We start from the raw sequence: 13,860 nt of genomic DNA on the forward strand, positions 1-13,860 counted from the left end.
AGTATCACATAAACGGTAAAAAAAAAAAAAAAAAAAAAAAAAAAAAAGCCATTGTTAGAGTTCTTCTCCCCGGAAAGCTGTCCACGAGATAATTAATTTTTCAAGACAAGAAAAACAATAATACCTTGGGAAAAGCATTTATTAAGTGCCTATTAAAGGCTAAATCCTTGACAACCCCAATGGCCTCAAGAAAAAAATAAGAAATCTATATTTGTATAATTCTTCCCCATTTTACAAACTGAAGCAAAGAGAGTGTGAAGGAGGAAGCCGAAGTTTGCCTTCGAATCTTCCTGCCCCCAGCGTGAGTAGTTTGTTCCACAGTTGGAGAGATACCTAAAGGAATGAAGCTTGGGAGCCTCCGGGATTGCTGTAACCTGCATGGAGACTCCAAGGGCCTGGATTCTCACGCTGTCCTGAACAAGGAAAATGAGTCTTTACCCCCTTTCCTCTCGGCTTCCCCAGAATCAAGTACAGGCCGGACGCTGCTGCGTACAAAAGGACCGGGGGAAATAGCCACGTCCTCCAGCCCCAGATTCCCCGAGCGCCAGAGCTTCCGAGGCTTTGTGAGCGCCTGTCTCCGCCTCAATGGTCGCCCTGGCAACGCAAACAAAGTCAAAGAATCCTGCCTCCGATAAGTTCAACTCCTTTTTAAAAAAGGTTCAGAGCGCGCGTCTTCTTTGCCTTTCTTGTAGCAGCTGTTTCTGCAACCCCCAAAGAGCCGAAGCTGTGCTTTTGAGGAGTCACTGTATCCCGGAGCTGGTGGGTGAGTCCGGGCATGGGAAACAGCCAGGTATCCGCTATTTCTTTCAGTACTAATCATTTGGCATCATAATAATCATCCCAAAGCCAAGGAAGAGAGAAGCAGTGCTCTATTTGGGAAGGAATTTTGAGATTAAAAAAGGGAACGGGACTTCTAGATGGGCTTCCCATAGACTCTGTGTGTCTTTGTTAAATATTCCCTCCCTGGGGCAGCTAGATGCTGCAGTGGGTAGAGCACCAGCCCTGAAGTCAGGAGGATCTGAATTCAAATCTGGTCTCAGACACTTAACACTTCCTAGCTGTGTGACACTGGGCAAGTCACTTAATTGCCTCAGGGGGGAAAAAAATACTGGATACCTACTCTATTGCACTTTCCATCTCCAAAACCACCTAGGTTTTCTGTTGAAAAGACAATTAAAGGTCCTTTTCCCTTCCGAAAATATAGATATTTCCTATAGCTATTCCTTGGAAGAAGAAGGAAAAAGTGATTTCACAGTCAGAAGCTGGGGTGGGCTTAGGTGCAATGCAAGCCATTTGGGATTGAGGTATCGGTTTGATTTTGTGGGAGAAACTACACGCTTTCTAAGCAGGCCGATGGCAGATTTTGAGAAAGCAGGGATTCCATCAGGCAGGGCCACAAGTCCCACCCTTCCTTTTCCTGGGCAGCTCACAGGACTGCAGCCCTCCTCCATCTTCCATGGTACTGCTCCCCAGTCTTTTGGCACATAGCAGAGAGTGCCCTGTAGGATCACTGCGAATTTCAAGTATCTCCAGCCAGATTCTTATTCAGTTCAGCCTATTCTGACTTATTTTGACTTAAAGTAAAAGTTGGGAGGGACTTTAGTTAGACAATGATAATCTAGTCCAAGCTTTTTATTTTACAGATGAAGAAACTGTAATGAAGTAAGGTTAAGTAAATGGCCAGAGACAGAATAGATTGTGGCAGAGACTGGAAGCTTTATTCTTTGTCTCCAGCTCCAGCACAATTACCATCGAAGTATTCTACTTCTTCCTTCTACTAAGTGCTAGTTATGCTCCAAATGGAAGCACGGTGTCATCCAAAGGATCATAGATTTAGAGCTGAAAGAGACCTTGAGGGGCCATGGAGTCCAACCCTCACATTTGACAGAGAAAAAGGGTGAGAGAGATTAAGTGACTTGACTAGGATCACCCAGTTTAATAAGTACCTGAAGCAGGATTTAAACACATTTCTTCCTGACTTCAAGCTCAGAATTCCATGTTCTGTACCACAGTCACCTATATTCCACTATTGCTCCAACTCAGTTATAATAATAGTGTGATAAGGATTGACTTTCCGTCATGAAAAGAACACTAAACTGAGGAGGGGTTCCAGCCAGTCACATGCCCTGAGACTTTTCAATTTCCCTTCCTGTAAAAAAGACTAGATTAGATCATCTTTCAGTGTCTTCTAGATCTACCATCCATGAGGTTTTCCTTGATCTCCTAACTGGAAATGATCCTTTTGGCTTCCAATCTTGAAAATTATTATGCTATCATGTACTTACATTCTATTCTGTCTTATGATTCTTAACATCCATGTCTCATTTCCCCAATAGACTGTAGATTCCCTGATGGTAAGGACCTCATCATTTTTTCCCTGTAAATCTGAAAGTGATCATAGAAGTGTGATTTGTTTTAATTATTCCAGTTCTTCTGTTAAGTACTCAAGAGATCTTAAGCAAATCTCTATGGGCCTCTGTTTCCCCATTTGTAAAATGGAAGATAAAGGAGATAACGTCTAATGAGTCCTTTCTACATTTAATTTTTATGAACCTGTAATAGTAATTCCTGACATTCATGTAGCATTTTATAGTTTGCAAATTCCTTGATAGATTATCTCATTTGATCCTTAAAACAACTCTGTGAAGTAGGTATGCAGTGCCTGACATTTAATTAATAGGAATTTAACAAATGTTATAATAATGATTATAATATTTAATAATAATAATAATATAATGGATGGTGATTAATTAAAAATAAACTTATTTAATAGCAATAGATATTTGATGAATTATAATTTAATAATAATGAGTATGATAGTGTAATATAATTAATAATTTATGAGTAAATACAATTATTTAATATTAAGTATTTAGTAAATGTTGATTGATGAATAGTAATACCAATAGCATTCTTTCCTTATAAGCATCATGCCATCTAACATGGCTACACTTCTAAGCTCTCTTAATGTTTTGCCAAATTTTGATGCTAGTGAGGATTTAAAACTAGAAATTATCTTAGACACCATTTGGTCCAATTCTATGATTTTATAAAAGAGAATGTAGTATGTTCTTCTATAGGAACAGGAACAGGAAGATAGGAAGTGATTTTCTTTATTTTCACAAAGAAAATAAATGGCTCATCTGGGATGTGAGCCCAGAGTCCTAGTTCAATGCCTTTTCTATTTCATCATAGCACTTGGAGATAAGGAATATACTCACTTTCACCAAGGGCTGCTTTCTGGGGTATCTTTTCTTTCTCCAGGTTCTTCGGCAGCTGAAATCTATATTGGATAACACAGAAGAACCGATACATCATTAGGTGATCTCTTGAGGGGAAGCACAATTAGCAATTCCATTACTTCAAAATGTCCGGGTTACAATCTACATCCCAGAAGACACTGGACATTGTTGGTAGGACTTCAGGCACTTCTTTAAGCATTCTATTTCCTACTAATACCTTTAATAATATTTTTTATTTAGAATTTATAGTAGCAACATGTGGTGGGCTGATCATTCTAGCGCTGAACTTCACAGATGGACCAGAGAGGGCTTGCAAAGAGATTGTCCTAAAAGCTAGAACCGTGGTGCTCCAAACCATGATCAAAAAGTTAACTAGATAAGAAAAGAAAAGATTCTAAGGGACCATAGAAGTCAGTCTTTGAACTTCAGTTTTCCCATAGGTAAAGGAAACTTAATAATTCTCACTCTATTTGAGCCCATGGGATTGCTATGAGGAAAGGGACTGGCCAATTACCTCAGAGGCCAGTTGCTAAAGATTGAGGCAAAGAATTAAATAAGTTTAAAACACTTCACAAATAGTGATGCTATGTATAAACACTATCAGACTGCTTATCGTCTCAGGGAACAGGGAGGAGAAAGAAAGGAAAGAATTTGGAACTCAAAACTTTTTTTTTTAATGTCAATAAATTGTTTTAATAAGTATTTGAGAAAAAGTAAAAAACTACATAAAAATAGTGATGCTAGATGCATAGTGATGTTACATCTTTGTCTCTGCAGAAGAACCCCAAAATGAAGTTCTCAACACCGATTCGTTCCTCATGGCTATTGAATTTCCAGTTAAGTCCATAGTCCGAAAGGATACCTCAGGTAATAATACTTGCTTAATGGTGGTCTTTAAGGTAAGAGCTCTAAAATTTGCAGGCAGCAAAGGATTGTTTTTCCTCCTGCTTTTCTTTTTTAACACAGATGAGGGGATAAATCCTTTCCACCTTTCCTCAGACACCGACTTCTTCTTGTTTCGAGAAAAAGAGAGGGAAAAACATCAGTTGGTAAGTGATGGGCCTGAGCTGAGGAGATTACCAGTCTTTACACAAGTCAAACAAACCAAAACACTTTGTGATTAATCTTTTCTCTCTCCAAACCCTCCTGTTTCCACATTCCACCAGAATATATGGATCAAGCTTCTGTTATCCGGTTCCCTCTGTTTCTCCATTGTGTGATGACTGTAATCATGGCTAGCTTTAATTATCTTGTACATATATTGCTGAATACATGTATAACTGAAATAGCCTCCTAGCTCAATTCCCTGGCTCCAGTTAATTCTATTCCATCTTCCACATGCTACCAGAGTAATCTTCCCACAGCATAGCTTTTATATGTCATCCTCCTTCTTAAGAACTTTGGATGGTAACCCAGTGCTTATAAAAAAAAATCCCATGCTGGGTCCTCCATAACCTGCTTCTATCCAATCTATTCAATTTTATCTCCTGTAATTCCACTGAATAAAGTATGTCTCTTAAGAGTGACTTTCCATCCCATAAATATATCATACTCATCCCTGTCTACCTACATTTGCATATGCTTTGATTCATTTTTAAGATGGCCTCCCCTCCCCTTTGGGAAATTCCAACCCATTCTTCCAGGCCCAACTCCAAGGTCACTTGCTACATGAAACCCACCCACATTGCCCCATTGTGGTTATAGCCAACCAATCCTTTCTGTCTGAACCCATGAATTTCAATTCTCCATAGTGCTAAAAGTTAGGAGAGTGAAAGTCTAGTCTAGCAGCAGATACTACAATTCCAGCCAGCCTGCATTTAAAAAAAAATAAATAAATACAATGTGTCCCCAAAGTCTTGGTATAGCTTACAGCATTAAATATGGGATTTACTGCTTTCCCATGAGTTCCCCAATAAACTCTACAATCTCCAAGGCCAACCTAGTAGTCACAAACTTGCCAACAACAATTACCCAGATCTGACCAGATGGTCCAGGTGGAGGCGCAGGTACCCTGCGCATGGCACCTGCCATGTTGAAATTTAACTTTGAATAACTAGAGGTGAGGGGGGAAGGGTAAGAGGCCAAGTTGAGCTTCTAATCTAACCTACCTATTTACCCCAGGAAAGGGAGGCAAAGAAAACCTTGAAAGTCTTTGAGAAGATGACCTATTCCTCAAAGATATCCGCCAAGGGCACTAACCTCCGGAGACAGCTACAAAAGGAAGATAACATGGACGACCAAGCTCTGCAGGCTGAAGCCCAGCAATTCCGAGATCTTCGAGACAATTCCACTTGGAAAATTGCTGTCACCAAAGGTAGAGTGACTACTAAACCCAGACACCCCAAGCCAGCAGTCAGGGCTTGGGGGGAGTAGGGGTCTATAAAACACCTCATTTTTCTATTCTTCCAAATGAAGGCAGCTTTTAGCATTCTTCAGAAAGTACAGAATTTAAAAGCAGAAAATCTGACTTCTGCCATATCATTTCTCTGAGCCTCAGTTTCCTCATCTATAAAATGGGACAACAATATATGCCCTTATCTATCCATCCCAATCAGTTTATGGTCAGATTCACAAAAGAATCAGGCAGACGAGTGATATTAAAGCAACAAGCCTTTATTATGACACATTTTAGACCACATAAAGAAGCCAAAAAACCAAAATGAAATGTCCAGGGGTGGAGAAAATAACAGACGGCTGTGGCAGTATGTGGCTGAATAGTCAGTGTTTAACAATCTGCGCTCAGAAATGGAAAAAAAAAATGCTAATCTGTAAGCATGATATACTTTTAAGTTAATCTGCATCATCAGCCCTTTTTTCTTTAGTTGATATAATCAAAAAGTGATAAAAGGCATATTATGGCATTTGCCCATTTCCAAGATATACAAACATTAAATTTAACCCGTCAGCTATGAGCCAGTTCAAGCTGGTCCAGCATACCGCTAGATGCAGTGATCTTGGGACATAAACAGAAGAGGTCAATGGTGGTCTCATCAGAGCAGTGTGCCCTTGGACTTGGAACATCCAAGCTCTCCATCAATCCTGTTAGTCAAAGGGGAGAGACATATAGACTTGAAAGAGACAGGAGCAGGTCCAGATACAGACAGGGAGAACTCTTGGCTAGGGGACAACCTAGCTGAATTAAATAACACAGCAATCATGTAGATTAGAAATTTCTGGGAAAGGACAAAATAAAAGGATTTGGAGTCTGAGCACATCTGAACAGAGCAAAGTGATAAATTTGCAGGCTACAAAATAAACTCATGAAAATCAGCAGCATTTCTCTATAATAACAAGGAGAAGGAAAAAGACGTATAAACATGTATTAAGTATCACCTATAGGGCCAGGCACTGTGCTAAGCAATTTATAAATTCTCATTTGATCTTCAAAACAATCCTGTTGGGGTAGTGCTATTACCCCAATAATAAAAAACAGAAATTCCATTCAAAATAACTAGAAAATGCATAAAATGCTTAAGGCTGAATCTGTAAAAACACATAAAATATTAAATAGATTCACTTTTTAAAAGATCCTTAAAGGAAAAAAAACAGCCAGAATAAATAGTCTGAAGAATATTCAGTGTTCATGATTAGAGGTTGTGCCAAATTAATAAAAACAGCAAAGCACTTGAGAATATAGGAATAAATGGACTATTCCTTAAAATAATGAGGAGCATATATTTAAAACCATCAGTAAATATCATATGTAATGGCGATAAACTGGAACCTTTCCCAGTAAGATCAGGAGCGAAACAAGGATGCCTATATCACCATTACTATTCAATATTGTACTAGAAACGTTAGCCTCGGCAAGAAGAGCAGAGAAAGAGATTCAAGGAATTAGAGAAGGTAATGAGGAAATCAAACTATTACTCTTTGCAGATGACATGATGGTATATTTAGAGAACCCCAAAGACTCTGCAAAAAAAGCTATTAGAAATAATTTAGAACTTTAGCAAAGTTTCAGGATACAAAATAGATCCACATAAATCCTCAGAATTTTTATACATTAACAACACAATTCAACAGCAAGAGATACAAAGTTAAATTCCATTCAAAATAACGGTCGATATCATAAAATTTTTGGGAATATATCTACCAAAGGAAAGTCAGGAATTATATGAGCAAAATTACAAAACACTTGCCACAAAAATAAAGTCAGGTTTAAATAATTGGAAAGACATTAAGTGCTCTTGGATAGGGCCAGCGAATATAATCAAGATGACAATACTCCCTAAACTAATCTATTTATTTAGTGCTATACCAATCAGACGCCCAAGAAACTATTTTAATGACCTAGAAAAAATAACAAAATTCATATGGAAGAACAAAAGGTCGAGAATTTCAAGGGAAGTAATGAAAAAAAAATTAAATGAAGGTAGTCTAGCTGTACCTGATCTAGAACTATATTATAAAGCAGCAGTCACCAAAACCATTTGGTATTGGCTAAGAAATAGACTAGTTGATCAGTGGAATAGGTTAGGTTCACAAGGCAAGATAGTGAATAAAAATAGCAATCTAGTGTTTGACAAACCCCCAAATCCCAACTTTTGGGATAAGAATTCATTATTTGACAAAAACTGCTGGGAAAACTGGAAATTAGTATGGCAGAAATTAGGCATGGGCTCACATTTAACACCACATACTAGGATAAGATCAAAATGGATTCATGATTTTAGGCATAAAGAACGAGATCATAAATAAATTAGAGGAACAGAGGATAATTTACCTCTTAGACTTGTGGAGGAGGAAGGAATTTGTGACCAAAGGAGAACTAGAGATCATTATTGATCACAAAATAGAAAATTTTGATTACATCAAATTAAAAAGATTTTGTTCAAACAAAACTAATGCAAACAAGATTAGAAGGGAAGTAACAAACTGGGAAAACATTTTTACAGTTAAAGGTTCTGATAAAGGCCTCATCTCCAAAATATATAAAGAATTGACTCTAATTTGTAAGAAATCAAGCCATTCTCCAATTGATAAATGGTCAAAGGATATGAACAGACAATTCTCAGATGATGAAATTGAAACTATTTCCACTCATATGAAAGTGTTCCAAATCACTATTGATCAGAGAAATGCAAATTAAGACAACTCTGAGATACCACTACACACCTGTCAGATTGGCTAAGATGACAGGAACAAATAATGATGAATGTTGGAGGGGATGTGGGAAAACTGGGACACTGATGCATTGTTGGTGGAGTTGTGAAAGAATCCAACCATTCTGGAGAGCAATCTGGAATTATGCCCAAAAAGTTATCAAACTGTGCATACCCTTTGACCCAGCAGTACTACTACTGGGCTTATATCCCAAGGAAATACTAAAGAAAGGAAAGGGACCTGTACGTGCCAAAATGTTTGTGGCAGACCTTTCTGTGTTGGCTAGAAACTGGAAAATGAACGGATGCCCATCAATTGGAGAATGGTTGGGTAAATTATGGATATGAATGTTATGGAATATTATTGTTCTGTAAGAAATGACCAACAGGAGGAATACAGAGAGGCTTGGAGAGACTTACATCAACTGATGCTGAGTGAAACGAGCAGAACTAGGAGATCATTATACACTTCAACAGTGATACTGTATGAGGATGATTCTGATGGAAGTGGATATCTTCAACATAGAGAAGAGCTAATCCAATTCCAATTGATCAATGATGGACAGAATCAGCTACACACAGAGAAGGAACACTGGGAAATAAGTGTAAACTGTTTGCATTTTTGTTTTTCTCCCCAGATTATTTTTACCTTCCAAATCCAATTCTTCCTTTGCAACAACAACAAAAAAAATTCAGTTCTGCACATATATATTGTGCCTAGGATAAACTATAACATATTTAATATGTATGGGAATGCCTGCCATCTAGGGGAAGGGATGGAGTGAAGGAGGGGAAAAATTCGGAACAAAAGGGAGTACAAGGAATAATGTAAAAAATTATCTATGCATATGTACTGTCAAATAAATGTTATAGTTATAAAATTAATTTAAAAAATAAAAATAAAAACAGCAACATTACTAAAGTAATTTGCAATTTAATAATGTGCCAATAAGATTCTCACAAAGATTTATGAGACACATGTAAGCTATATTGGATTCTCAGGGAAAGGTGGAAGAAAGAAAGGACAGGAGGATAGAAAATATTTTAAATGTTTTAACATGTAATTGGGAGAAAAATAAAATATTATATTAAAAAAACATATGCAGAGGTGTCAAACATGTGGCCCTCCACTATGCAGCCTACAACATTCCTGAGTTTGGACCAGATTAAAATGTAATTGAAAATATCTAACAAATTCAATAAAAAGTAACAAAAATGCAGGTAGCATTTTAAAACTACGTCAATATATGGCTTGAGGGAATCCTTATATATGTATTAGTGGATCCATTTCTACTTGAATTTGACGCCAGTGTTTTATTGGACACTATAAAATAATAAAATTCATTTGCAGAAGCAACAGATCTAAAATGTCATTGAGAATAATGAAGAGAGGTGAAAAAATAATAGCATTTCCATATCTCAAAGTATTATCATAAAGCAGCAATCATCAAAAACATTTAGTATTTATTTTTTTAAATTGAGTAAATCAAAAGAAACTAGAGAAAATCCTTAGCAATGGAATGCAATAATCTAATGTTTGATAAACCACTTGAGGGGAAAATTTGGATATCGGATATTGGATATTTGGATATTGGATAAAAAATTTCTGGGAAAAGTGGAGAGTAATTTATACCTTATGTCATATTCTACATAAATTCTAAATGGCTACATGACCTTAAAATGAAAGATTACATCATTAAAAATTACAAGACAAAATATATCATACATACTTTGATTAATTATGGATAGAAATCGTATTATATATGAGACAAGAGATAGGCAATTATAAAAGATAATATAGATGATGGATTACATGAAAAGCTACCTAACAGGCAAAATTAATTAATCTAGGAAACAAGAAACCATCTTTGCTTTAATTTTCTCAGATAAAAATTCGGTTGGTTTCCTAGACAGATAGATATTCATTGACATGTATACAAATGCTACACACACACACACACACACACACACACACACACACACACACACATATATATATATATATATATATATATATATATATATATATATATATATATATATATATACATTCACATATATGTGTGTATGTGCATGTGTATATAAAATACCCCAAAACATTCCTCTAAGAAGAAATCAAGGGAAATGAACAAACAGTTCTCAAAAGAAGAATGATCCAAATCATTAATAAGAAAAACGGAGATCAAAACAATTCTGAGGTTTCATTTCATAGTAAATTGGTAAAGATGACAAAAATTGAGCATAGTCAATATTGGAATGATTCTGTGAAGATAGACACATTAGTGCATTATTGGAGGAACTTTAAATTAGTCTAGCCATTCTGGAAAGAAATCTGCAGTATGTTCCGAAAGTCAGTAAACTATTCACTTTTTTAAAAATAATTTTTATTTACCAGATATATGCATGGGCAACTTTACAGCACTGACAACTGACAAACCCTTTGCTCTAACCTTTCCCCTCCTCCCCCCCCTCCCAAGATGGCAGGTTGACCAATACATGTTAAATATGTTAAAGTATAAATTCAATACAATATATGTATACATGACCAAACAGTTTAAACTATTTACTTTGATACAGAAATGAAACTATTAGATCTATAATCCAAAGAGATCAAAGGAAGTGCAAAAAGACCCACATATTAAAAAAAAATTATAACAACTCTTTGTGGTGATAACTAAGGAGGTACCAGTCAATTGGCGAGCGAGTGGAGATTATGGTATATGAATATAATGCAATATTATTGAGCCATATGAAATGACAATATAGACAGCTACAGAAGAAACTAGGAAGACATATACATATATATATAAAGTCAAGTGAGAAGTAGAAAAACAATTTATACAATTGTAACAACATTATAAAGAAAAACAACTGTGAAAGACAAAAGAACTTTGGTCAACACTTACAAATCAAGATTCTAGAGGACTGAAAATGAAGCATGATACCCACCTCTTGAAGAGAAGAGTGATTGACAAAGGCTGAAGAATGGAACATGCATTTTTGGACATAGCCAAGGAGAGATTTTCTTGACTATGCATATTTATCATGAGCATTTTCTCTCTTTCTTTTTTTGTTGTTCAAATGGAAGGAGTAGTGGAATGGTAAGAAAATAAAGGCTTGCTAACTGCAAAAATTAATAAAATTAAAAAGAAAAGTAATGCAACTATTTCTGACTTTTTCTATATATGGAAGTGTTAACATTTATTTTTAAACAAATTAAACAGATGTGGATAAGACACAGAAGTAGATATAGATGTAAAGAGAGAAAGGGATGGAGTTGGAGATGGAAATAAAGAATCTCATTTGACATTTATCATCCCTGTGCAAAAATGCCGAAAGTTGGTAAATGACTTATCCAGGACTACACAGTAAGTGTCTGAGTCAGGCTTCGAGTATGGGTTTCCCTGGCTCTAAGTCTGGCACTTTATCTAATAGGTCAAGTTACTTCTCATTGCCTGAACTCACTGTTCTTGATGTGTAACCTGAATTCAAGCTTTCTAGTGTGAGGCAACTAACATTTGCCAGAAGTTCCCTTATTAAGGTTATAAACACACTCCTATAGTCCCTCTGGATAATTGGGATTCTTAGATATGACTTGATGCATTAACTCCAAATCCCAGACACAATATTGAGTGGTTGAGTTTGTTTGCTTTGCCATTATTAAGTTCCATTTCTGTGTTGAATTGTATGTTTAGTTTACATTCTGACTCCAGCAAAGCAGGCATTATAAATACAATGTTAAGAAGAAATAGCTCAAACAATCCACAGAGGGCTACTTTCCAAATAAATCATGAGTAGAATGTAAAGTCTCTGAAGACAAGGACCATTTAGTGATATTGTCTTTAATCCCTAGCCTTGACCATAATAATACAGATGCTTAATAAATGCTAGTCTATTTTTTAAATGATTTAAATCTCTGTTAAGCAAATTGTTCTATTCAAAATGTATTAAGACCTACAATATCCAGGGAACTCACTTGAGTTTCTAGAGTCAAATACCCCATGCCTTTAATAAACCCCAACTCTTAGGTCCTCCAGTCTCATTTCCTGGAGAGTGCTGAAGTAGTACAAGATACAAGTAACACTCTTTGGAGACCGGAAAGCAAACTTGAATCCTTGAGGAAGGAAAAGTCTTCCCCAAGTGGGAATATTAAGGATTGAAACTTTAGAGAGGCAGTGACAGATCATCAATGGAATTCCTCAACTGGGCACCATATATCAGAAGGGATAGAAGCTAGCCTTCCTAGACCCTCTTTTTCCCTACGAGAGAAGGGTGGGAGATGGAGCCAAAATGTCAGAGTGGAATCAACATTTTTACTGAGCTCTTCCCCCATCCCAATACCACAGTTTGAAAAGTATGTCAAGGTGAATTTTTAGCTGAGAAAGCCAATAAAAAAGCACAGTCTTCCTGGGGTGGGAGCTGGCCAGGAGCATGGTATGGTGGTAGTGGTCTAAACAACATCAGCTATAGTCTATTGGGTGGCAGCAGGGGAGCAACAAAAGCCAGAAACAGGAGACAGGATATCTCACCAGAAAGAGACCTCAGGTGACCCCTATACTAGGAGTATAGGTGCAGAATCAGGTAATACTGGGAAGCTCTATCGACACGATTTCTAAGTCACAGTTCCAGAGTGGAGAAGAGTAGCCACAGTCACAAGAGAACAGGGGACACACTTAAGGACCAGAGCACAAATTAGAAGGGCCTCTCAAACATCTCTCCAGTTAACAAAACTTTGGGAGCACCAAAAAAACTTGTAGGTAATCACTGAATTATAATAGCAGAAGCACGTACGAAAGTTCAGGCTAGACATCCCCCCATTTACCCCCAGAGAGCAAATATAAAGTCTAAAATCAAGAAATATACTGGGAAAATGAGTGTACAAGAGCAACAACAAAAGAACCCGACCATAAAAGGCTACTATAGTGGCAGAAAAGCTCAAGACACAAATTCAAAAGAAGATAACTTGAAAATATTTACAAAGAAAGCCTCATAACAAAATACAGACTGGACATAAGCCTAGCAAGAATTTCTAGATCTTTTTTTTTTAAAAAAGAATTTTGGAAAATATGAAAAATTTGAAAAAGAAATGAGAATAATGCAAGATCATAAAAAGGAAATTAACTGGTAAAAGAGATACAAAAAATACTGAATATAACTCCTTAAAAACTACTTGAATTGGAATAGAAGTTAATGACCAGAGACATCAAGAAACAAAAAACAAACTCAAAAGACTGAGAAATAGATATGAAATATCTCATTGGAAGATTAAAGTGGGAATTTCTTGGCTAATATGAAGTATCTGGTCAATGTCAAAGTCCTATTAGAAGAAGAGGGACTTATCCTGGTCCCCTTCTGGAGAGATTCCTTTTCTGGAGATAAGAGAAACCAAGAGGAGACCCAAGAACTGGATGAGTAACAAGGGACTAAGCCACAGTGTAAAATATCCAACCTGGACTTTGCTCGAGTGCTATCATGAATTATGTGGACTGTGCTGGGCCAATGAGAAGAGGGAT

The 13,860-nt window shown here is 36.6% G+C and overlaps 1 protein-coding gene across 3 annotated transcripts in view; it reads left to right on the top strand.

Annotated features, from left to right (window-relative positions):
- The first annotated feature begins 623 nt into the window (after positions 1-623).
- Positions 624-13,860, top strand: part of CFAP100 (cilia and flagella associated protein 100) — a 43,341-nt gene continuing 30,104 nt past the window's right edge. Inside the window, exons 1-5 of one of the 3 annotated variants that reach the window (XM_074283809.1) lie at positions 624-759; positions 3,265-3,413; positions 4,020-4,109; positions 4,209-4,291; positions 5,364-5,556. In XM_074283809.1, the coding sequence (XP_074139910.1) occupies positions 3,368-3,413; positions 4,020-4,109; positions 4,209-4,291; positions 5,364-5,556 (412 nt within the window). In that variant the 5' untranslated portion in view covers positions 624-759; positions 3,265-3,367. Of the gene's footprint in view, positions 791-3,264; positions 3,414-4,019; positions 4,110-4,208; positions 4,292-5,363; positions 5,557-13,860 lie in introns of all 3 variants that reach the window. The other 2 variants (XM_074283808.1, XM_074283807.1) reach the window with 2 other exon arrangements.

Source organism: Sminthopsis crassicaudata, chromosome 1, assembly GCF_048593235.1.
Source record: "Sminthopsis crassicaudata isolate SCR6 chromosome 1, ASM4859323v1, whole genome shotgun sequence".
NCBI classification, from domain to species: Eukaryota; Metazoa; Chordata; class Mammalia; order Dasyuromorphia; family Dasyuridae; genus Sminthopsis; species Sminthopsis crassicaudata.